Raw genomic sequence first — 26,105 nt, 5'->3', positions numbered from 1 at the left:
ACGCTAATCGTATCTTGCCGGGACGGCATGGGGCGCCGCACAAAAAATAAATAAAATGATAAATAAATAAATACAAAAAAATAAAAAACAGTACTAGTGCAATTAGTTGTGTAATTTATTTTGTGTGTTTCTTGTTTTGAAGTGCAATAGTGTAATAATCAGGCTCTCTTCTTTATAAGTGTGTTATTTATTCTATGGCTGTATTTGTGTGATACAGGATGTGCAATGTAGTTTTATTTGTGTGTTTTTTGTTAGCAATAGTGTAATAATTTGATTATCTTTTTTATTTGTATTTATATACTACAATTTGGTTCTATTTGTCTTTGTTACTTCTTTTTTTATGAATCTTATTTTTGTATAAATATTTATATAGTTTTAAATTATATGATTATTTATTTGTGTTGCTCCAAATGTCTGAATAAAAATGACTGCTATAGTGCAGAATGGCGCTTTTTGGGTGGGTGGATGGGGGGGGGGGTCGCCCAGGGAGCCATACAAACTAGAACCGCCACTGCTTACAACACTTCCACCATCAGTATTCCTGTCTCCCGGGAACGTTGGATTTGACTAATGTGGGCGCGCACTAGAATATGTGCTATGTGCCCGCGCATCATCCCTGATGAGAACCCGCTGTACGAGCTTTATGATACCCTAGGCTACTACAGTTCCACGAGTTGGACTGTTTTGTTATTTAGGTTATGCATTCATCGACATAAATACATAACATCAAGCGATAACAGCATATGAAAAGCACCTCGATCTAAATGTGATGCGAGACACCGTCTCATATTATTCGCACCATCTCCCGTTCCCGCCTCTTGATATTGACTTGCATACTGTTTCGCTCTCTCTCTCTCTCTCTGGTTGTCCTGGTGATAACGAGATAGAGGAGCCTTACAACACTGAATCCAAGAGACAGAGGGATGAGATAGAAACGGTTGGAGCGTGTATCTGCATTCATTATAGCCTAATTATTAAATTATGTGGGACATATCCTATATATTGACTAAAAGCCTAGCAAAGCCATAAAATGCGTCTTTCATGATATGTTCATGGATTGTTTGACCTGCCAAAAAAATGTTTTACTCAGGCTGCGCTATTTCAGTGTTGTTGAACTAGATAGACACGTTTTTTTCTCATAATTATTGATTTCTTACGCCGCCAACCTGAAGTTCATCGTTATCATCTTGGCCGCCGGGATGGTGGCCTTCGTCGGAGCAGTCATCTGCATCATCGCCGCGGTCCATACCGGCACCGCTGCCGAATCTACCCAGCAGCCTGTGGCAGACAACCAGTCGCAATCTCCATACGCTGGAGTGCAGCAGACTTTACCCGGGGGCTCGGTGGCGCGAGCGGGTCGCCTGGGCGCTATCCATGGTTCTGAAAGGCAGAACGGAGAAGCGCCCACCTTCTTCCACGTCGCCAGCGGCTTTGATGCCGTCGGTGGAACTAGGCAGGTTAGTCAACTTATCTGCACCCCAGTCCCCGCCGGAGAATGCAACCCCAAAAACTTTCAGCAACAAGCCGAAGACCCGTCGCTGTACGCCGGAGAAGACTGGGGATACCTCCGCACCACGGCAGAGGAACTACAACAGACAGTGCTCAAACAGAAGGACCAGATTATCACCGACCAGCGGACCATTAGGGATCTGTCAGGCAAGCTTTCGGAGTGTGAGAGCGGAATAGTGGGGCGTAGAGGCGCGGGGCTCTGGGGAGGTAAAAGGGTAGATGAGGTCCGGCTCGTGGTCCGGGACCGTGCTCTGTCGTCGACTGTGGCACAGCTGCTCACCGCTCAGGCTGTGGACGAGCTGGAACAGGCTATCGTTCAGATGAAAGACCGCATAGAGAAACTGGAGGTAAGGAGAATGGGAGAAACGTGTGTCATGTCTGTTGGTGTTGAATTCCACTATCACATATCTTTATTTTAAACGAACTTGTTATTGTATCGTTAAATAAATAGGCTAATTCTGCCGCTCTTGTATTCACTCAATCTGAATTTCTACTCACGTCTCTGACCGCAGTGTGTCGGTGTGGGTGTGGCTGCGTGGTTTTACTGTTTAATTGAGACCATTTCCAGTTGATAGAAATCAGGGACAGTATTAGATTAGGTGAGATGACCGCCTACAAGTAACTGCCAAAATAAAGGAAACACCCACATCAAGCCACCACAAGCCGCCAGAACAGCGAGTCTTGGCATAGATTCTACAAGTGACTGGAACTCTATTGGGCGGATGTGACACCATGCTTCCACAATAAATTCTATAATTTGGTGTTTTGTTGATGGAAAACACTGTCACAGGCGTTGCTCCAGAATCTCCCATAAGTGTTCCAATGGGTTGAGATCTGGTGACACACACACACGCACACACACTTGCACACACACACACACACTTGCACACACACACACACACTTGCACACACACACACACACACACACACACACACACACACACTTTAAACATCCTATGCTCCTTTGAGACCCCATCTTTCAAAGTCACTGAGATCTATTTTTGTAGCCATGGTTAAAATAAAGGTTATTGCTATCTGGGATCCTTGGGACATCCCTACCCTAAACCCTAACCTTAATCCCTATCCTTACCGTAAACCCTAACTTTAACCATAACCCTTACCTAACCCTGTATTTAACCCTGACCAAAACCATTTTGAATGTCAACTTCAATGCGTTAAAGTCGAAGTCCCAAGGACCCCGGATAGCAAGGACTCCCAAATAATGGGCAACTGTGAATTTTTATACATGACCCTAAGCATGGGATGTTAATTGCTTCATTAACTCAGGAACCACACCTGTGTAAGCATCTGCATTCAATGTACTTTATATCCCTCGTTTACTCGAGTGTTTCCTTTATTTTGGCAGTTACCTGTATATCAACATCTGATTTATTGTCCATGAAAATTGATTAGCTGCATTATATTGAAATTGATTAGATACATTATATTCGACTTGGCTATAGCTTATTAGAGTTCAACTCAATTTTGAGGAACCAATCAGTTACTTCACCAAAATCTATTTACATATTTTGGTATCACTTGTTGCTGTTGCATCATTACAATGTCTTCTCAACACTGCTTCACAACTCAAGTTACATTTAGCCAATTTGATGAATGGAAACCCCAAAACTAGAATGTTGTAGGATAATTGGTTAGGCCTAGTCTACAGATACATGAGGATTTGTTATTCCAGGCACCTCTGCTTCCCAACATAACTTGCCCAGGGGGGGAGAAGAGGGGGGATGGAGGAGGGAGGGGAGAGTAGAGTAACACAAAGCGGCTTTATAGCTGCCTGCCAAGCAACATGTGATGTACAACCCCATTTCTTCTGGAGAAAATATAATAAATTATTCATCCGACCAGTTACCTATATTTGTTGAGAGCAGAGACCATCATATTCTTTTTTCAGCTTCTGCCTAGCACACTACTATTATACTATATCAGTGGTGTACCTCTGTATCTGTGGTCCTACCGTCTTTGGTCACTGAACCCCCAGTCATGGTGCAACTGATCATTAGGCCTATAGTCTTAACAAATGTACCCCATGTGGAAAGGTGAGGTACCCCTAAGGGTACTAGTACCTCATGTTGAGAACCACTGCTCTATATGTAACAGCATGAGCCTCACTGTAAATAATATGTTGCGTTGTCTGTGTGTCTATTTGACTGCACTTCGCTTTGCTGCAGTTGTAGTGTTTTTCCTTGGCTGACTATTGACTGAGAGGGCCTTCAATTACTTGTTTTCCTGGCACTATTTCTGCATTTCTCTGCACATAATTGATTGTCCATAATAAAAAATAATAACAAATCCGGAGATTAGAGTGCTTATCTAACACAAAGGCCCCCATTAATCACAGCACATTAAAAAGTGTGAGTGCAGCTCTAAAAATTGAACTGGCTTCCAGTGTTGCATTCGAGACCACTTAATTAAAAGCGAGACCGATTCAAGACCAAGACCGGAGCAAATCAGGTCAGAGTCAAAACCAAGATCGGAGGGGGGGTGAGACCAAGTCAAGACTGAGACCGGGAGGGAGACAAGGGGTCAGAGACCGAGTCAAGACCGAGACCAGAAAAATTAGAGTCCAACTCAAGACCATGATTGTAATAAAAAAATTGCCACCATAATAAGAGTTCAAATGTCCAGTATTTCTGTGCTCATATTTCAGAAGAACATACAGTATGGATTTCTTAGACATTCAGAATGGTGAGAAAAACATGCATACGGAGGGCAAATAGAGCCACTCTACAAATGATTACTAACCCAAACACAGTGGGGAACAATGAGGGCCTTCTACACCTTCAGAGAAGGGCAAAGGATTTATAAAATAATAATAACAATAATAATTACAATTATATTACTCTTTTCAATTATGTTCTGATTTATAATCGCTTCAGTTTTTGTTGGAAAGGAAAGGGTTAACACAAATCCAATCAGGATTTTTCTTTGGTCATTTCTGGGGCAAGCCATTAAGTCAGCCATTGGCTAGGCCAACATAAGCTAGATAGAAGGCATCTGCCATTCAACTGTGTTAGAGAAACATTTTGGAGTGACAGTGGAATCAACCAATCACATTTTGAATTGTAATCGGTGGGATCATTTGAACAAAAAGCATTCTCTTCTTCTCAAAGGCCAACGGGTCACTGCGCAATAGCAAGCAATAGTTTTCACATGGTCTAGCTAGCTATCCTTTGTTGTAGACTAATTTGCATCAGCTGCAGCAGGTGTTATCAAAGAGGACGTAGTTGCAAATTTGTTAGCTTCTCCCTTTTCAAGAATAACTTTCAACAAGAAGTTAACCTTTTACTGCAGTGGGCTCAATCGGGGTCACATAGAGTGATTCTTGGTACTTGAACAAATCTACTTTGAAACAAAAACAACACACATGGTTATGGGATTAAAAAAAGACACCTGTACCATGTCAGATATATAAAATATATGTGCAATACCCACTGGAAAAAAAGTGGGTATACGGTGTATACCTGCATATAGTGTCACACCCTGATCTGTTTCACCTATCCTTGTGATTGTCTCCACCCCCTCCAAGTGTCGCTTATTGTATTTATCCCTGTGTTTCCTGTCTCTCTGTGCCAGTTTGTCTTGTAGGTTTCCAAGTCAACCAGCGGTTTTCCTGTTCCCCTGCTTTTTGCATTCTCCTTTTTATAGTCCTCCTGGTTTTGACCCTTGCCTGTTTCTGGACTTTGTACCCACCTGCCTGACGATTCTGCCTGCCTTGACCACAAGCCTGTCTGCCACTCTGTACCTGCTGGACTCTGACCTGGTTTTGACCTTTTTTGCCTGTCCACTACCATTCTCTTGCCTACCCCTTTGGATTAAAAAACATTGTAGGACTCCAACCATCTGACCCCTGTGTCTGCATTTGGGTCTCGCCATGTGCCTTGATATATAGTTTCCACCTCACCACTGGCCCTTTGTGTTTTACAAAAAGTGCGCTCTCGTACATGAGTGCGCTGGTATTTCCGTTGCTGTCCTTTCAGAATCATAAACCTGTCACACACTGAAGGCCAAGGTCCAATAGGTTCGCCACTGCCCAAACATGTCTATAATAGATATAAAGACTGTTCAGGTTTGAATGTTTCAAGACAGGAGTGTATATATTTGGCCTGGCTAAGCGGTTTTATGTACCTATTGAATGGAAACTTATAATTCCACGTTTTTTACTCCGCTGGTCTCGGGAAGAAATTACGAGTCCTCACTGTCCTCACCGAGACCAGACAGAGACACTCAAAATGTACTACACCACTGCTGGCTTCCTTTGTCTTTGTATTTCAGTGTCTGCTCTTCCCTCCCTCCCACACTCCCTCCCATGAAGTCAGATATCGGACCGCTGGCGTTCCCTCACAACCACACAGATGCAGCAACTGCGATGACTTCAAGAGGTGGTGGTGGTGGGCTCTCTGAGGCCCCTGATGGTTGGGGTGAGGCAGGGCCAGGGGGACAAGCAGGGGATGGACCAAAGCAGTGGCCACGGGTGGAGGATCTGGAAGGAGAGCTTGAGAGGAAGCTGGAACTCCTGGAGAAGGAGAGGAAGGCCCTGCGAAAGGAATCCCAAAGACACAGGCAGGAGATCGACCAGGAGATGAACTCCCTACACCACCGCATCGCTGGCCTGGAGGAGGGTGAGAGGAGGGGCAGAGGGTTAGGTGTAAGAGAAGATCAATGGTTATGAGTGATAGTCATACCTGAATGATATTCATTTATATGGTGGGGGAGGTTAAGAGTCGGGGACATGAAACCATAACTGATGTACCAGAAAGGTAACTTATTATCAATCTATGAAAACGACATCAACACATTATGATACAGAATAAGAAAAAAGTACATAACAAGAAAGAAAATCCAAGTGGATATATCACAGAAGAGAGATGAGATATCCTGGGGGCAGGAAATAAGTCAAATGTGTAATGTAGCCATTGTATAAACCCCCAAATACACTACAAAGTCCTAATAAGACAAGTCTATTCAACATCCCTACCTACCAAATTACTTCATTACTCAAACACTCTCTCTATCCCTCTCTATTTCTCCACCCATACCTCCTTACCCCAGGACTTTCAGAGTATACTTATCCCGAGGGCTACAAGCTGTCCTTCCCAGCGCGTACCAACTATATGTACGCAGTGGTGCAGCACCCCATCCCTGAGCTGCGTGCCTTTACCGTGTGCCTCTGGCTGAGACCCACCGAGGGGGGCATCGGCACCCCCTTCTCCTATGCTGTAGTGGAGCAGCCAAACGAGCTAGTTCTGCTGCAGGGCATGCACACCCCTGTGGAGCTGCTCATTAACGACAAGGTAATGGAGGAAACAGAGCAGAAATAGTTTAGGGCACACTGAGTTAGACACAGCACAATTTAAGATGGAGCTATAACAGTACCTGAGAGTTTACTGTCGTATGATTTCTGCGACCAAAATGGCACCCTATTCCCTATGTACTGCACTACCTTTGACCAGAGCCCTGGTCAAAACTAGTGTGCTACATAGGGAATAGGATGCCATTTGGGACAAAAACAAAGCATCGTTTAGGCTAGAGCTGGGAGTGTAGTGTAGATCAGCATGAGGCCATTATGGTAATACATTGCCTGGAAGGCATAGAGAGCTACCTAGCTGGCTGTGCCCTTGAGGAAGGGCAGTCCGTGCCTTTGAAAAAGTAATACTGCAGTCCTCAAATGTTACTGTAATAAAAGAGCTGGATTAATATATTCCAGGGGGAAATTTGTTTAATGTCTCCATACAGTGTGTTAAGCAGCAAGATATCAACACTTAAAAAGTACAATATTTTATTTCATATAATATTGAGTTTTAGTGTAGGATATTCTTTACAACACATGGTTTAGGGTCAGTACTGAGAACCACTTCGTCGTATGATTGATTGTCCATTGAATTGTTTGCTATTGCCATCTTTTTTTTGTTCTTTTTTTAAAAATGTTACCCCTTTTTCTCCCCAATTTCGTGGTATCCAATTGTTGTAGTAGCTACTATCTTGTCTCATTGCTACAACTCCCGTACGGGCTCGGGAGAGACGAAGGCTGAATGTCATGCGTCCTCCGATACACAACCCAACCAGCCGTACTGCTTCTTAACACAGCGCGCATCCAACCCGGAAGCCAGCCGCACCAATGTGTCGGAGGCTACACCGTGCACCTGGCAACCTTGGCTAGCGCGCACTGCGCCCGGCCCGCCATAGGAGTCGCTGGTGCGCGATGAGACAAGGAGATCCCTACCGACCAATCCCTCCCTAACCCGGACGACGCTAGGCCAATTGTGTGTCGCCCCACGGACCTCCCGGTCGCGGCCGGTTACGACAGATCCTGGGCGCGAACCCAGGGCCTCTGATGGCACAGCTGGCGCTGCAGTACAGCGCTCTTAACCACTGCGCCACCCGGGAGGCCTGTTGCCATCTTAAATACTCAATTTGCAGTCTAATATAGTCTGCAGTATCACATTACCTGTTCTAAAGCACTAACACTCACACTAACCCAAACTGTTGTCCTCCCACCCCTAGGTGGCGCAGTTACCTCTAAATCTGTCTCGGGGCAGCTGGCACCACATCTGTGTAAGCTGGAGCCAGAGAGGTGGTGCGTGGCAGGCCTACCAGGGGGGCAAGCTGAGAGGAGAGGGGCAGGGCCTGGCAGCCTGGCACCACATCAGGCCTGGGGGAGTCCTCATCCTGGGGCAGGAACAGGTAAGACCTGGAGGGGTTGGTATTTTGGTGAGGAGTGGCAGGTTGAAGAGACCGTAACGGCATAGACCTATAGGGGGTTGTTGTTTTTAAAGGAGAGCATATTTTATTGTTCATTGAGATATAGACACAGGGATGAAATGAGAAGGGGCAGGTGAGAGGAACATGCAAAGTTGAAGTGGGGGACTTGAGCATCAAACCCCAGTCTCTCAGGGCAATGCCAAGTCCGGAGTTACCACTAGACCAAACTCTGACACATCCCTTCCTCTTTTCACCCCTTTCACTCCTCCACCTCCTTCTGCCTGTAGGACACTCTGGGCGGGCGTTTTGACTCGTCCCAGGCCATGGTGGGGGAGTTATCCCAGTGGAACATATGGGAGCAGGTCCTGACCCCCAGCGAGGTGTCCAGCCTGGCCCACTGCAGCCAGCACAGCCCCCAGCCAAAGGGTAATGTGGCCCCCTGGACCAACCGGGAAGTAGAGGTGTTCGGAGGAGCCACCAAGGTGCCCATGGAGCCCTGCGCTGCCAAACGCACCAACACCCCACTGTGAGGGGAAGGGTGATATAGGATCCAGGGACCTTATTTACAAAGCGTCTCAGAGTAGGACAAGTGATTGGGGAAAAATCAATACAGTTACATATCGCAATATTCTTTTGAACAATATTACAGTGATACTTTTTGTTGTTGTTGCTAGGTAGTGTTAGCTAGCAGTAGTCAGCTATGCCTGCGCCAGAACGCTGGTATTTTGTTGCTCTTCATTTTCTTTTAAAATAGTGAGCCAACATGTTTTCAATCCTTTTATTTCCATGACTGATCAAAACTCATTTTCTCATGCTCTCTCGTCTCTCTTCAACAGACATATAGAGAGCAATCTCTTTGGAACATCAAATTGCAATAAAATCGCAGTATCGAATCGCAATACATAAAGAATTGTGAGAATCAGTATTGTCACCTACCTGTAAGTATCATGATAATATTCGTGAGATCCCTGGCAATTTCCCAGCCGTACTGTACGTGTCATATTATACAGCTGTGTTGAAGTAGGGCAAAACATTGTGGAGGTAACATATTTCTATCTGAACAACTAGTTTGTAGAACAGCAGGAATACCTAACTGACAGTAGATTAAGGAATCATGTCAGCTCTATTCATCACATTTCTATCTGCAATGTTCGGTATATTGTACATTGTGAATTTGTGAAGTTAATTTATGGGTGAAGCTTGGGTGAAAGGGAGTAAGGGAATGGGGAAATGAGGCGCGTGTTTAGAAGTGGGAGTGACACTGGTTTTGTAACTACTCATAAAGACTTTATTTATCCCTCAAGGGTTAATTTTGTTTTGTTATTTTTCTATGTTTTACATCTATTGTTGATTAGGTTTATTTAGAGCTACAGGACACAGAGTGGGTCGGCTAGGCATACATACTTTTGCATTTCAACTGCTGCTTTGGACTTGGTCTATGGCCAAGCACTAGGTCCGAGGAGCCAATGTTGTTTTCTCAATAGGAGCAAACAATTGGGTATCTATAGCTTTCTCTATCATCTGACTTGTGTCTAACCGAAGGGGATAACTCAAGTGTAAATTATGATTTTATATAACATTTTATATGCAGACATTAAGAACACACAATCGTGTCTGTCCAGCGTTGATTTTTTAAATAACTTTTTGTATCAACTTGTTTGAAAACAGCATTCTTACTGTATCTCTTTTCATATTCCTTCTCGTTTAACATTTTTATAAATAGTCTATCTTAGTAATACAGCATGTCTAATCATTCCCTATGACTAATAAGAACTACAGAAACAGAGGTATGAACTAATCTCTTTGGCACTAATTCAAATTCAGTAACTGTATCCAGTAATGTCAATGTACGGCTTGAATTGATCCAGAAAATGTGTCTTAGACTTGGGCAGTGCTGTTACCCAAGCTCATTGAATAACTGTGTTGCACAATATGGTATAGCACAAAGTTTGATACTTGCTAGAACACCAGAATAAGTATTGGTACCAAGTTGTACTGTCATGTATAAACTGTGTTATATAATGCTTTTATATTCAATGTAAACAGTGATATGAATAACAATGGGTTTAAATGCATGTCATTATACTGCAGACGTGTATTCATTTTACATATCAATGCACATTCATATATAATTCAATGTATGAAAGCCCTCTTCATCTTCTACACTTTGCCATCCAGTGACGTGAGGTCTGAGGCCGGGTAGGCATATTCTATTGAGGCTCATAAAGCTACGGTGTTACGTGTTTATCGGTATGACGCGATCACAAAGATAACCATCAAACAGCAGCAACCATTAGACTCGCATTCACAGGCCGTAATTGCTTGTGCCTCACTCAGACGACTTTCAGCACCACAGACAGCGACCCAAATGCAAGTGAGTCGGTCTACTTGTAAACAGCGCTACACACACAACATCAAATCAAATGTTATTTGTCACATGCGCCGAATACAACAGGTGAGTGATATGCTTACTTACAAGCCCTTAATCCACAATGCAGTTTTAAGAAAAAATAAGTGTTAAGTAAAAATAGATAAATAAAAGTAACAAATAATTAGAACAGCAATAAAATAACAATAGCGAGAGTATGTACAGGGGGTACCGGTGGTTCTCAATCAGAGGCAGGTGTTTAGCGTTGTCTCTGATTGGGAACCATATTTAGGCAGCCATATTCTTTGAGTGTTTGGTGGGTGATTCTGTAACGGTTCTCTTGTGGTGAAGGCGAGTCGGACCAAAATGCAGCATGTAGATTGCGATCCATGTTTATTCAACAAACGAAACACGAATCTAAATACAAACACTACAAAACAATAAACGTAACGAAAACCGAAACAGCCTATACTAGTGTAAACTAACACAGAATAAGGACATCAAGACACTAAGGACAATCACCCACCAAACACTCAAAGAATATGGCTGCCTAAATATGGTTCCCAATCAGAGACAACGCTAAACACCTGCCTCTGATTGAGAACCACTCCAGACAGCCATAGACTTTGCTAGATACCCCACTAAGCTACAATCCCAATACCAACACCAAAACCCCAAGACAAAACACACCACAATACAAAAACCCCATGCCACACCCTGGCCTGACCCAATACATGAAGATAAACACAAAATACTTCGACCAGGGCGTGACACTCTCATTCTGAACGTTATTGACTTTGTAAATCTGCACGTACCCTAACTTAAGTGATGAATCAGCGATATACAAATTGGCTTTATTATTTATTTACTAACTAACTAAACAATCACACGGAAATACATAAACACACACACACAGTATAGGTTATTGATTACTAACATAATGCAATGACAACAGTCCATATTTTTATCTTATTTTTATTTCACCTTTATTTAACCCTTGTAGGCCAGTTGAGAACAAGTTCTCATTTACAACTGCGACCTGGCCAAGATAAAGCGAAGCAGTGCGACAAAAAACAACAACACAGTCAATAACACAATATAAAAATCTATATACAGTGATTATATAGTCCCTAGTGGACTAACCTGATATGACGGATTGATAAACAATGGAAAGGGGGGTTGTGTAAGGAGAGGGAGAGACAAATTCTCATACATACATTTGGAAACTACGCTCACCGTAGTCAGAATATTTAGCACTCTGGCCTTGGAGGGTGTTCCGTCCTGTTGACACAATATATGTGCTCACGTGGACGGGGTTACTGACTGGGCTCAAGTTTATATGAAAGTCAATATCTCATTCAGAAGGCTAAAATCAAATTTCTATCTTCACAAAAGTATTTTATACTTAAAAAGTATTCTTATATCTAATAATGTATTGTATGCAACATTTAGATGCAAACCTGATAACTAGGACATATACACGTTCAGAGTTACAGTTATCTTGTTATACCATCCTTAATGACATCACAAAATAATAAATTATATGACATGATTACTGTTTGGATCCCCACCAACAATTCCAAACGTTTCGATTTCAAAACAAATGTTCCAATGTCCAATCTTTTGCTGTTAGAATTTTTAGCCAAGAGTCTCTCTACCCACAGCACATTCCTTTTTTCAGTACTGCAGGGCAAGAGAGAGAAAGTTTACGACCGGCGTTAAGTCATAAAACCGGCCCAACTCCCCTTCCTCTCTGGTGGGAGAGGGGTCTGGCTATCTGTCAACCCTGTGCCGAGCTGATCTGGCAGCTTTGAGCCTCACCAAGGACAGAGAGTCATGACAATAGGCAGGGGCGAGCTCTGACTATCCTCTTGCAAAGCTCTCTACCTGCCTTCATCCGTTAGCTGGCAGTATAAGGTAGAAACACGAATGTGCAAGTCATGTCAATTCCTTTCATTGAGTTTGAATTTGAAGGGCGGGAGAAAGGTACATGGCGAGGCTGCCTTTCCCCTCGCCTCCTTGTGCATTTTGTACCAGATCACTGCAAATTTGGGAAGTAGTAGTACTAGTTCAGACATCTATTTTATCATGCAGAAAAAAATGAAGTTGACAATGAATGTTGATAAAAAAGTATATTATTTATTTTTCATTAGTAATTTTATCATAGATTTTCACACTGCCTACCCTTCCTACCCTAACCGCACGTCACTGTCGCTTTCCCTGGTTATGACTAAGTGGCAAGTTCCTGTCTGGGTATCTTTACCCATATTAAAGAAATGTCCATTTATTTCTCTACTGTAGTTATTATTCCAACATCATTCTGCAGTGTGATCAGTGTTTTGCCTGCCTCTGGTCTGTTCGGCTCATGTCTGCACTTCTATGGTCTCTGTGATATTGTGGCAAACTGTACAGCTTAGAAAATGAATAAACAAGATATTTTCTCTATTAACCAAACAATGTCTTATAGTCGGTGTTGGGAAAATTACTCTTTGTATTACCTGTATTTTTTTAACAGGTTTTTACTGTATGTTTAGGCAAATTTGGCATCTCTATCTTTTTCCTCTTCTTTCCTGTCAGAGTTGGTATACTCTGTGTGTTCATGTCCTTGTCTTCACTGGTTTTGAAATGCACAGCCCGAAAAGCTCAAATGGCCAAAAGGTTAAGTCTGTTTCAAATGTGAGTTATGTGTATTTCCTTCCTTTTCCTTTTTGTGTCAATGAATAACCTACTACATCTCGGTTTCAAAATGATTGATTCTAATATCAGCCTTAGATGGTGGCTATAACATATGAATAGGAAATTATTTTAATTGATGTTCACTGTGCATGTTCTACATGTGATTGCATATATTTGGACTTTGCGTGTTGATGTGTTTGTGTGTTGCATAGGTAGAGCTTTAGGTATTACTGTAGCAGTAGAGCTCATACATACTTGCTTGCACAGGCTAGATACGTGTGGTTTAAGCATATCTAGTAAGTAGACTTTTACTGTATGGTGAGAGAGGTGCTTGGGCGTGCATGCTTTTGCACACCTGTGAGCAAATAAATTGGCAGGATTAAGTGTGTGTAAGTGAGAGCGAGAAAGAAATAAAGCTCATGGCTATTTGGACAAACAATGGGATTATACATACTGTGCAGATTAACAGTGTGTGTGGGACAAGGACGGTTCCTGCTAGGCTACTTAGTGACCACCCTGTTACTCACTGACACACAAACCCTCGCGGTCACATCCTGTGCTGTCCAGGACACACGCCACAGGTTCAATTTAAAACCCCACTGCTCCAAACACACTGAATTGTAAACACACACACCACACACACACACACAGACACGCAAACACACACACACACACATTCAGCATCAGTGTGAAGCCTTTTGTTCAAGCCCCAGGTGCTTGAATAGGGCAGGGTCAATGGAAACCTGCGTACTGGATATGGAAAAACACAACACAGGATTATAGAAAGATATATAGCTTTTACTATAAAGAATCAATGTATACATTTATGAATATGGATGTAGTCTGGTAAATGCAATAAGTACCAGGCAGGACCAAAATACAACCGTGTAAACACTAAATAGTCTCCAAGTCCAAACAGCCACTAGACAAAAGTTGTACTGAGAATACTTACAAATGCTATTTCACAAACAACGAGACTGGAGAAATGATAATCGTTGTGACATTGGAAATGTTGATTGAGACTAGTTGCTCGGGGGGACTCTGGCAGGCAGAAAGAAATGCATCACCATTCTTCTTTGTGTGGTTTTCCGGCAGATTAGAGGCTGTGTTGCGTATTCGTGCCTTTCGCAGGTCGGAATGCGGATTGCACATTTTGGTCCCCCCCCCCCCCCCCCCCCCCCCCAAAAAAAGGAAAAAGGGAAAGGGACAACTTAAATTGCACCACCCTCTAGCTCTGCACCTATACACTATACCAAAAACCCACCACCCCATTCCACTACTTTGGCAGTTGGCCTGGGAGGATGGAACCCCTTCTCTCAAAACTTCCTGTAGATCTTCTGCACTCATCTCTCACACCCAAATGTTTCTCTGCTGCTGCAACTAAGACATCTATCTTCTGTGATTTCCGCTTCATCAGTGCAGTGCAGTTGATCACCATGGCTATAAATGCAAGAAATCCAACCCTACTATAATTCATCCTCTCTGGCTCTCTCTCTTCAGGCCTACTCACTCAGGGGCTACCAGTCATCTCACTCGCCCTTGGGCTATCCTCTACTCTCTTCACTGCCTCAGCATAGGAAACTTTCTGCCCCACTCAAGCTCTAACAATCTCAACCTGTCTCTCTCTCACAGGGCACTTCGGATCCCTATCTGCATGGGGACCCCCACAGTTGACACGCAGTGCTTTCTCTATCCCAACTGTATACTCCCTCCCTGAATATGTTCTCCTGCCCATTTCTCACATCGTCGGATCTCCACGCTGCTGCAACATGTCCGAATCCTTGGCACCTAAAGCACTATAGCGGGTTCGGAACATAGGCCCTCACAGAATAGCAAATATAACCTAACCTGACCTTATCAGATAGAAACTCTCATAGCTCAAAAAGACAGACAGGGTATTCTTAGTCTCACCATTGTCACTGGGTCTAAATCTCACTAAATGGCAGGTGTCACAAACACTAGGAATATTCCTTTTCATTTGATCCACCTCAACACTCAAGGCTACCACACTGATCACCTCTTTTAGCAGCCCCCTGCTCCGGAGTCCAAAGCAGGCCACAGGTTGAGCCCCTAGCTGTGTGACTCAAAGCGCCGCTTCCTCTGGGAGGCGGATACACAAAAAATCGAAACATTCACAGATGTAGCCATTTCCAGTTTGTCCTTTACCCAGCACGACACAACATATGGTTTGGCCAAAAAGCAGGAAACGGAATCCACTCATTCCAAAAGTCTCACTCCTACTTGCCCAAAATCATCTCTGGTAAGATTCTCAGGGCAAACATTGGAAGTCTCTACCACACCTGTTGCTGCGGGTAGACCCACTACATCCTGAACTGGTTCAACTTCAGAGCGCTCACCACTGCCGACTGACTCCATTTCGAGATCATCAAGGTTCTCAAGAGACCCTGAAGACCTGTCATACCACTAGCCACCTAGCAATTTTATGAAGATGGCTTTAGCTAGCCCAGATAGGTTCCCAATCTCCCAACCTCATAACTAGCTACCAAGAAAACATTTTTAGGCTATCAATCAAGTTAGAGTAGCTTGCTTGTCTAACTATCTTAGCTGGCATGCCTCATGCCTGCTAACAAGGTTAGTAGACTTTAGAGAAGTAAGCAATCACTTAATCTACTGAATAAGACATTTCTTTCAATATTTTACCAATATTTTGACAGAGATGCAGGAAAGCATATTTCGTTTCTTGAAATAAATAACCACCAGTCAGGAGGATACAGACACCTCAAAAGGTATGCTCAAAAAAAAAAAAAAAAAGAGTTTGATGTTTTGGACATTTTTTTAAGTCTATTGAAAACGTTTGGTTACTAGATAGCTAGCTACCTTTGAAGTTTGGATCTCGCCACGCTGTTGGCCTCAGTTGCTGGGACAGCTACTATCTGTCCAGTTATCCTGCTGACCAAGGCCAGGTCTGAGGAGCTGCTTGGTGTAGCAGCTAGCCTAGTTGCTAGCTAGTTGCCGATCAAGCTAGCTGGTTTTTCTAGAGGGCTTGAACGCAGCCCGCAACGCAGTTAGCCATTGTGGCTAGAAGCGTGGTTTATCCCGCGCTTATGGCTGTCTTGATCCCTGCTGTTTGTTGTTGTTGTTTCCAATCTTCCCTGTGACCTGCCCTGTCTGGAACTGCGAGGAGTAACAGCGTAACCTAAAATAAGGTTATTTTAAACAAACAAAAATAGCTTCATGTGCTGTGTCCAAATACTGGTGGAGTCAACTAATAAAAGAATGGACGACCTGACCAGAGAGGTTCAGGACCTGAAGAACAGTTTGCAGTTCTCCTAGGGACAGTTCGATGAGTTTAAACAGGAGAACGGCAAGATGACAGCAAAGTCATTGAGAGAGAGGACATCAGTTCTATATGTGAATCCATGATAACAATGACGGAGAAATCTGATTATCTCGAGAGACAATCATCAAGGCGGAACAACATGGTTGTGGATGGAATTGCAGAATCTCCACATGAAACCTGGACGGAGTCTGAGGATAAAGTGAGGAAAATGATATCGGAAAAACTGAAGATGGAAAACAGGAAGGTTGAGGTGGAGTGCACCCACAGGACTGGAATCCCCACCACAGGCCCAGGTGACATACCCATGCCAATAGTGGTCAAGTTCCTGAGGTTCAAGGACAAGGTATCTGTTATGTAAAGTGCCAAGAACTTGAGAGGAACATAAATCTTCACCAACAAGGACTTTCACCAACAAGGACTATCCTGAAGCTGTGTGCCAGAAGAGGAATGAACCTGCCTGCCTGTCCAACATCACTACTCTGGACGGCTCTGACTTAGAATATGTGGACAACTACAAATACCTTTGGGGTCTGGTTAGACTGTAAACTCTCATTCCAGGCTCACATCAAACATCTCCAATCCAAAGTTAAATCTAGAATTGGCTTCCTATTTCGCAACAAAGCATCCTTCACTCATGCTGCCAAACATACCCTTGTAAAACTGACCATCCTACCAATCCTCGACTTCGGCCATGTCATTTACAAAATAGCCTCCAATAACCTACTCAATAAATTGGATGCAGTCTATCACAGTGCCATCCGTTTTGTCACCAAAGCCCCATATACTACCCACCACTGCGACCTGTACGCTCTCGTTGGCTGGCCCTCGCTTCATACTCGTCGCCAAACGCACTGGCTCCAGGTCATCTACAAGACCCTGCTAGATAAAGTCCCCACTTATCTCAGCTCGCTGGTCACCATAGCAGCACCTACCTGTAGCACGCGCTCCAGCAGGTATATCTCTCTGGTCACCCCCAAAACCAATTCTTACTTTGGCCGCCTCTCCTTCCAGTTCTCTGCTGCCAATGACTGGAACGAACTACAAAAATCTCTGAAACTGGAAACACTTATCTCCCTCACTAGCTTTAAGCACCAGCTGTCAGAGCAGCTCGCAGATTACTGCACCTGTACATAGCCCATCTATAATTTAGCCCAACCAACTACCTCTTCCCCTACTGTATTTATTTATTTTGCTCCTTTGCACCCCATTATTTTTATTTCTACTTTGCACATTCTTCCACTGCAAATCTACCATTCCAGTGTTTTACTTGCTATATTGTATTTACTTTGCCACCATGGCCTTTTTTTTTGCCTTAACCTCCCTTATCTCACCTCATTTGCTCACATCGTATATAGACTTTTTTCTACTGTATTATTGAATGTATGTTTGTTTTACTCCATGTGTTACTCTGTGTCGTTGTATGTGTCGAACTGCTTTGCTTTATCTTGGCCAGGTCGCAATTGTAAATGAGAACTTGTTCTCAATTTGCCTACCTTGTTAAATAGCACATGGGGACATAAAGACTTTTTTACATCAGCAGATGTCACAAAGTGTTATACAGAAATCCAGCCTAAAATCCCAAACAGCAAGCAATGCAGATGTAGAAGCACGGTGCCTTGGAAAAGCTCCCTAAAAGGCAGGAACCTAGGAAGAAACCTAGAGGAACCAGGTTCTGAGGGGTTGCCAGTCTTCTTCTGGCTGTGCCGGGTGGAGATTATAGGAGTACATGGCCATTTAAGGCCAGATAGTTCTTCAAGATGTTCAAATGTTTATAGATGACCAGCAGGGTCAAATAATAATCAGTGGTTGTAGAGGGTGTAACAGGTCAGTATGTCAGGAGTAAATGTCAGTTGGCTTTTCATGGCCGAGCATTCAGACAGCAGGTGTGGTAGAGAGAGAGTCGAAAACAGCAGGTCCGGGACAAGGTAGCACATCCGGTGAACAGGTCAGGCAGGGTCCCTAGCCGCAGGCAGAACAGTTGAAGCTTGAGCATACTTAAATTCACACAGGACACCAAACAAGACAGGATATTTACATTAGATATAACAGACTGACCCTAGCCCCCCAGCACGTAGACTATTGCAGCATAGATACTGGAGACTGAGACAGGTGTTGGTTCGGTGGACACTGTGGCCCTGTCTGATGATACCCCCGGACAGGGCCAACCAGGCAGGATATAACCCCACCCACTTTGCCAAAGCACAGCCCCCACACCACTAGAGGGATACCAACAGACCACCAACTTACTACCCTGTGACAAGGCTGACTATAGCCCACGAAGATCTCCTCCTCCGCACGAGCCCGAGGGGGTGCAAAACTGGACAGGAAGTTCATGTCTGTGACTCAACCCACTCAAGTGACGCACCCCTCCTAAAGACGGCATGGAAGAGCACTAATAAGCCAGTGACTCATCCCCTGTAATAGGGTCAGAGGCAGAGAATCCCAGTAGAGAGAGGGGAGCTGGCCAGGCAGAGACAGAAGGGCGGTTCGTCGCTCCAGTGCCTTGTCGTTCACCTTCACACCCCTGGACTACACTCAATCATAGGACCTACTGAAGGGATGAGTCTTCAGTCATTTCTTAAAGGTCGAGACCGAGTCTGCGTCTCTCACATGGATAAGCAGGCCATTCCATAAAAATGGAGCTCTATAGGAGAAAGCCTCCAGTTGTTTGCTTAGAAATTCTAGGGACAATAAGGAGGCTTGCGTCTTGTGACCGTAGCGTATGTGTAGGTATGTACGGCAAGACCAAATCGGAGAGATAGGTAGGAGCAAGCCCATGTAATGCCTGTAGGTTAGCAGTAAAACCTTGACATCGTCCCTAGCCTTAACAGGAAGCCAATGTGGAGAGGCTAGCACTGGAGTAATATCATCACATTTTTTTTTTAGCATGGATAAGCTTGTCTGCATCATTTTTGGATAAAAGGTTTCTGATTTTTGCAATGTTACGAAGACGGAATGACAGGCTCATTATCCCCCCTCCCTCCCAAAGCCTGGAAGGGATGAGCAAGCCAAGCCTATGGGTTCGTAGCTTCAACCCCACAGAACACGCACACATACTTACACACATCAACTGATTAATAGATTGCTGAATGGTTTTTTTTTTCTCTTGACAAGTGCTAAATAATATGTATGAAATGCCTGATAGTGTATGTGATGTAAACAGAGAGGTCTATTTTCTTGGAGACCTGAACATTGACTGGTTTTCATCAAGCTGTCCGCTCAAGAGGAAGCTTCTCACTGTAACCAGTCGCCATTGGCGTCGGCTAATGACGTGGATGTTGATTAACAGGAGTTGGGTTAATTAAATGCGGAAGACACATTTCAGTTGAACACATTCAGCTGTACAACTGACTAGGTATCCCCCTTTCCCTTTCCCTAATGGTGATCCTAATAAATAAATAAAATAAATAATGATTATTGCTCTAGATTGCAGGAAAAGCTGTTTCAGGTGTTGGAGAAAAAAAAAACTCTGGACCATCCCTCAGCCATACTCACATACTCGTGCCCCCTCAGACGTTTGGCTGCCATAGAAGAGAGGCACATCCACCCTGTTACAGTAGGACTGTACAAGACCAATAAAATGTTTTGGACATTAACTAGTGTTTTCAATGTTGGCTAGAGACTACAGCGAATACATTTAGTTATGGATTTCATGGATTCGATCACTTTTGATTTCCGGAAGACATACCCTCACGTGCTCGTTCCTCTATGGAATGAAAGAGAAACACTGGGCAAGTTTGATTGGTAAGGTGAAAGCAACCGACTGTAGACGAAAGTCGAGGAGTGAAGTCGGGGGAGGTTCATCTGCAACAGCTGATAGTCGGATACTGATGTGGTTTTCCAACAGCAAAGCTCAGTGCAACAAGTTAATGTGCCATTGTTTATAATAACCATTTCTCCAACCCCCATATCACAAACTGAAAATATATAGACTACCGTTTCTAAGTTTGGGGTCACTTAGAAATGTCCTTGTTTTTGAAAAAAAAGCTATTTTTTTGTCCATTAAAATAATGATCAGAAATAAAGTGTAGACATGGTTAATGTTGTAAATGACTATTGTAGCTGGAAATGACAGATTTTTTAATGAAATATCTATGGTTACCCGTTATCAGCAACCATCACTCCTGTTTTCCAATGGCACGTTGTGTTAGCTGATCCAAGTTTATAATTTTAAAAGACTAATTGATCATTAGAAAACCCTTTTGCAATTATTTTAGCACAGCTTCAAACTGTTGTTCTGATTAAAGAAGAAATAAAACTGGCCTTCTATAGACTAGTATCTGGAGCATCAGCATTTGTGGATTCAATTACATTGCTCAAAATGGCCAGAAACAAATTACTTTCTTCTCAAACTCATTCTATTCTTGTTCTGAGAAATGAAGGCTATTCCATGAAAGAAATTGCCAAGAAACTGAAGATCTCGTACAACGCTGTGTACCACTCCCTTCACAGGACAGCGCAAACTGTCTCTAACCAGATTAGAAAGAGGAGTGGGAGGCCCCGGTGAACAACTGAGCAAGAGGACAAGTACATTAGAGTGTCTAGTTTGAGAAACAGACACCTCACAAGTCCTCAACTGGCAGCTTCATTAAATAGTACCTGGAAAACACCAGTCTCAACGTCAACGGTGAGGAGGCGACTCCGGGATGCTGGCCTTCTAGGCAGTTCCTCTGTCTAGTGTCTGTGTTATTTTGCCCATCTTAATCTTTTCTTTTTTATTGCAACTCTGCCTAGAAGGCCAGCATCAAAAATGTGCACATTGTACTGTTTCTGATGACAGAAACCCAAATATCACATTCATTTGTACATAATCCACTGCATACATGAATTGTGGCAAAGTTGGTTTCTGTTTCAGTCACATCTTTGGTCACGTTCGTGTGGGTCAAACAAAAACACCCTAATGATTGGTTGACAATAGAGCCTCCCACAATGCAGATGAAGGCTGCAGGATGAAGTTGCTGTTGATGAAGTGATTTTTGTAAAGTTCATGCAATCGACATGTAAGTCGGAAAACTATTATAACCCCATAATGCAACGATGGTCACCGACTTGACAAGCGTGGTCTGCTCAAACACAACCACTTTTTCCACGCCATTTCAATACAGCTACGACCGGAAGTGACTTTTTCATAGCAGGTTAGGAGAATTTATGCAGCAGGTCAGGATAATTTATTTAACAGAGTAGGGTAATTAGGTTAAGGTTAGGAAAAGGGTTAGGGTTAGCGAAAATGTTCTCCTAACCTGCTACGAAAATCACTTTTAGTCATAGCTGTCTTGAAGTGTCGTAGGTGTACATGGGGAATGAAAGGGGGAATTAAAGGAGGGTTGGGGTTCTGTTGACAAGGCTGAGGTTAGGCCATTGTTAGTGGGTCAACACACAGATGGCAAATGCGAGTTGTGGGGAGGTAGAGACTGTGAAGCATGTCCTGTTGCAGGCGGTATGCTGAGGTTAGGATCACATCACAACTCACATATATATATGTGAGTTGGGTTTAAATGAGAGGCAGAGCAAAAATATCAAGGAAGCTGTCGTTTCTCTATTCCATCGGCCTGCTACGGGTGTGAGGCTATTAAATATTTAAATGTGTAATTCGCACTCCGACCTGAGTAAGGTAGCAATAGGCAAGACAGAGTCTCGTCTGCCAGAAACGCACAAGAAGAAGAAGGAGAGTCTGGCACGAAAGAAGCGGTTGCTATGGCCGACATGTTTCCATATCAACTATAAATGGACCTAGCTTGTCGTGGTAAACTAGCCAGAGGTAAGTAGCCAGCTATTTAGCCAACTTGCTATCCATAACCAAGTAGAATTCAAAGAAGAACGTCTCATAACGGCGTGCAATGTTTGCAACTCTTTTCATTAACTTGCAGCGTTGGTTGCATTGCAACTAAGAGAACGTTAGTGAGGAGGCAAGGCAACAACCTACACAAGCCACAAGAAAACTAGCTACAGTACAGTAACTAGCTAATGTTACTGTAGGCAGATGCCTAGTTAGGTAGCAGCTACCTGTCAAAGTCATACCTAACGTTACACGTATACAGACTAACGTTACTAGCTAGCTAACGTTAGCTAGTCAACTCTGTGGGTAACCTTTCACCCATTTTTGATAATTGCCTAAATATGCATGACAATGTCATTCATGCATGTCACTTTCCTGGCCATAGTGACCAACCCTGCAGTCACTACATTCATTGCTTGTTTTGTCATGGGTAGAAGTAAACTAATACGAAGTGAGCAGGACTAGGAGGGTCTCTTTAGTTCAGCCTCCTTTGCTCATGCCTACTGTAGTACTTGACAAACATTGTGGCAACATGTAGCTAACATTTTAACCTGCCAAATAAATACTAAGGCCATCCTTCCATTCAAATGTGAGTGAGTTTTCTCTCCAGAAGGAGAAGGGAATGGCAGAGACAACAGAGAGCAAGAAGGAGGAGGCCGATTACAAGAGGCTGCACAGCTTCCCACTCATCAGGGTGAGACAGATCGTTTCGCTGCTGTGACACATATGTGGTTCACAAGTAGAGGCTGTGTGACCGTCGGTTTCGTGGAGTAAATGGTGAGTGTTGTAATGTATTGTTCTGATTTCTTCACAGCACACAGACATGCCAGAAGAGATGAGAGTGGAAACGATGGAACTGTGTGTCACAGCCTGTGAGAAGTTTGCCACCAATAATGAGGTCTGTCCGTCTGTCTATACACTGTGCGAAGTGCAGCTTGATTAGTACAGCACACTCACTATTGCTTTAATCCAAACAGTCACTTTTTAAAACCAGGCCTGTATGTAATCCACCCTCTCAGCCAGTCTGGCATTGTGTCAGCCTGCCTCACCACTCATTCCAGCAAACCTGTGTGTCCATCTGGACTAGAACACTGGTTCTCTCTCTCTTCCTCCGTCTCTCTCTCCTTCTTTCCCTCTCTCCTCCTCCCCTCTGTATTTTACCCCCTCCATCACTTCCTCTCCTCTCTCAAAGGCCCAATTCCAAATGGATCCCTCATCCCTATCAATGGATAAGTATTCAGTTTCAGCCATATTGCTGACTTCTATCCTTTACTCTCAAATCCACAAGGTGGTGTTGACAAGGGCTTATGGATAGGAGCCAGGGATTTGGTTTGGTTTCTGTATCTTCTCTAACCTCTCTCTCTTTCCATTTCAGAATGCTGCGAAGATGATCAAAGAGTCGATGGATAAAAAGTTTGGCAGCTCGTGGCACGTGGTGATTGGTGAGGGCTTTGGCTTCGAGGTGACACACGAGGTCAAGAACCTGCTCTACATGTTCTTTGGAGGCAGCCTGGCCGTGTGTGTGTGGAAGTGTGCTTAGCACACACACACAAACACACAGGCACACACACACCCCTCCCACCCAGTCTGTCTCTACCTAACGAGTGTGTATATATTTATATACACATCCTGGATGATTGGTGAATCTCTGAGCTTTGCAGTATTTTTCTTTGTTATTTACTGATTGTGTGTGTGTGTGTGTGTGTGTGTGTGTGCACCTGCCTGCCTGCCTGTGATGTCCCATACATCATTGATTGATTAGGCTGAGTCATAATTGATATATTGTATTCAATATCAGCATGTCACACTCTTGCCTTGTGTGTGCCCGAACATTATGAAAATGACCAAGTTTTATCTGTATACAAATGTGATCATTTCTACAGAGCAGTGAGTTCACTGCATGAAGGAGTCTGCTGTCTCCTACTATCCTACTGATGGAATTCAGTGGGGCTGAAACACTTGCACTCTCTTTCCCTATTACTTTCTGCTCTACTTCTTTAACTCGAGGCGGTGTGTGTGTGTTCTCATCAACATCTCCTCATGCTCACCTTTTGAAAAAAATGCATCCAGCTCTGTCTTTCCTCCATTCCGCTTGTACGTTGGCACACTGTCGTCGCGGTGGGCTGCCATGCCATCTGCTGAAAAACATCCTTACACACAGAAACACACACTCTCTCAGTCTCTCTCATTGCTCTCAATTCACACGGTCTCTGTTTCTCCAATCCTCTCTATAGAGGATTTTTTTATCTCCTTCTATAGTAGTATACCTTTAGTCTTCACCTTTCAGACATGAGTCCCATAAGTCACCCTTGTCTGTGTCTCTACTCCTCCTATAACTGATAAGATATCACAGGGACTTTTATATCCTCTCAATGTACATTAAATACTTGAATTTGAATGTGAAGATGGAATCTGATTTTGTAAATGATCATCATGGGCTTTTTATGAAAGAGCTTATTGTTGAAATAATAGTTATTTTCTGTCACGCCAATGTTATAAGATAGTCATGGATAGGTGTCGTTGTTGTTCTGAATTTGTATCACAACTGATGATATTACATGAGCTCTTCTGACTCCCTAGGCCTAGGCATTGCATTTCAATGGATATCAACTAGGCATACCATCTCAATGCCACATAGAATCCTTTATGTTGTCAACTGTGGATGCAACCAGGTACCATAACACCGATGCATTGTATTGCTGTTTTCACTTCAACACTGTGTGTTTGCATACATTCATAAATTCATTGCACATGAAATTATTTCTGAAAGTGATAAAAATGTTTTAGTTTTTTCAAATCTTCCGATTGTGGGTGTTGTTTGTTGAAAGTATGTGGACCGGGGATTTATATATACAGGATGTCCCTAGTGTCTATTCACTATGAAGCAAACGGGATGAAATGGGGAGGGACCTACCTGAATTTGTCCAGTAAGAAACGCTTATTTTGGTTTTTCCGTTGCAAAACATTTGGCTATGGAGGTGTTGGAAAGACCAAAACCCTTCAGAGTTCCCTTTTAATTAGCCACCATGCTAACACTATAACCAAGGGCAACCCGCCCTTTAAAACGCGGCAACCAACAGAGCAACCTGCCCTTTGATGTAATAGTTTCAGATTAGAGAAGGCAATTTACTGCTAGGCCCTTGGTGGTCCTTCTTATCTATAGGCCAAGTTCTGAAGTAAATAGTTATATATAGCAAGGCACTTAACCCTTATTGCTCATGTAAGTCCTTCTGGATAAGAGCATCTGCTAAATGACTAAAATGTAAATATAAAGTGCAGGTTGTGTGTGAGCACAGCACTGACCCTGAAATTTGAGTTTCTATGGATGTGAGTGAACCTACGTGCGTCCTATCACCTAGACTAGAGAACAAATTACATACTGCTCCATATTCCGTCTCACACTGTTATTGGGTGCAAGCAGTAAGAGTGGTTTTAAATCTTAGTTCTCTTTTCCTCTTCTAAATCATCCTAGATTCCCAGAACCCTCTAGTCTCTCTCGCTCTCTCTCCCCGAGTCATCTGTTTCCCTCATGTCTTCCTTTTTATTTGTTGCTCTCTCTGCCTTCGTCTCATTTCTCCCTCTGTCTTGTCTATTCAGCTGGACCAAAATTATATTGTTTTTCTTTCTCTTTCCCGTTCAGGTCTTCATTCTGCCTCTGCTTTCTCTAATTTGCTCCCTTGCCTCTCCATCTCTAACCCCCCACATGAAAAAATACTATAGTATACTATGGTATAAATATTACAGTATTCACTGTAGTG

General features: G+C 43.4%; 2 protein-coding genes across 3 annotated transcripts; both read left to right on the top strand.

Annotated features, from left to right (window-relative positions):
• Positions 1-1,151: 1,151 nt before the first annotated feature.
• On the top strand, positions 1,152-10,301 carry LOC110485142 (neuronal pentraxin receptor-like; the record flags this gene model as incomplete). Its single annotated transcript, XM_021556211.2, has 5 exons — positions 1,152-1,856; positions 5,840-6,146; positions 6,577-6,818; positions 8,029-8,208; positions 8,514-10,301. Coding segments are annotated over 5 exons (1,677 nt in total), but the record flags the coding sequence as incomplete, so codon positions are not given.
• An 11,726-nt stretch (positions 10,302-22,027) lies between these two features.
• On the top strand, positions 22,028-25,144 carry LOC110486118 (dynein light chain 4, axonemal). Of its 2 annotated transcripts, none has more exons than XM_021557486.2 (4): positions 22,028-22,329; positions 22,942-23,041; positions 23,162-23,245; positions 23,723-24,094. In XM_021557486.2, the coding sequence occupies exons 2-4, from the start codon at positions 22,970-22,972 to the stop codon at positions 23,885-23,887; spliced, it is 321 nt and encodes a 106-aa protein (XP_021413161.1). In that variant the 5' UTR covers positions 22,028-22,329; positions 22,942-22,969; the 3' UTR covers positions 23,888-24,094. The 2 variants fall into 2 exon arrangements, with proteins under 2 accessions (XP_021413161.1, XP_021413162.1); XM_021557487.2 differs by having other exon boundaries at positions 22,041-22,329; positions 22,958-23,041; positions 23,723-25,144.
• The last annotated feature ends 961 nt before the right edge of the window (positions 25,145-26,105 follow it).

The sequence above is a fragment of the Oncorhynchus mykiss genome, chromosome 13 (assembly GCF_013265735.2).
Source record: "Oncorhynchus mykiss isolate Arlee chromosome 13, USDA_OmykA_1.1, whole genome shotgun sequence".
Lineage (NCBI taxonomy): Eukaryota > Metazoa > Chordata > Actinopteri > Salmoniformes > Salmonidae > Oncorhynchus > Oncorhynchus mykiss.
This window is presented reverse-complemented; position numbering and strand designations above follow the sequence as displayed.

Excerpts from the sequence above, each read along its gene's own strand:
- LOC110486118 (XM_021557487.2), top strand. The coding sequence starts at position 22,970 with ATGGCAGAGACAACAGAGAGCAAGAAGGAGGAGGCCGATTACAAGAGG. Across the intron at positions 23,042-23,161 it reads ACAGCTTCCCACTCATCAGG|CACACAGACATGCCAGAAGA; the intron begins GTGAGACAGATC and ends ATTTCTTCACAG. Across the intron at positions 23,246-23,722 it reads AGTTTGCCACCAATAATGAG|AATGCTGCGAAGATGATCAA; the intron begins GTCTGTCCGTCT and ends TTTCCATTTCAG.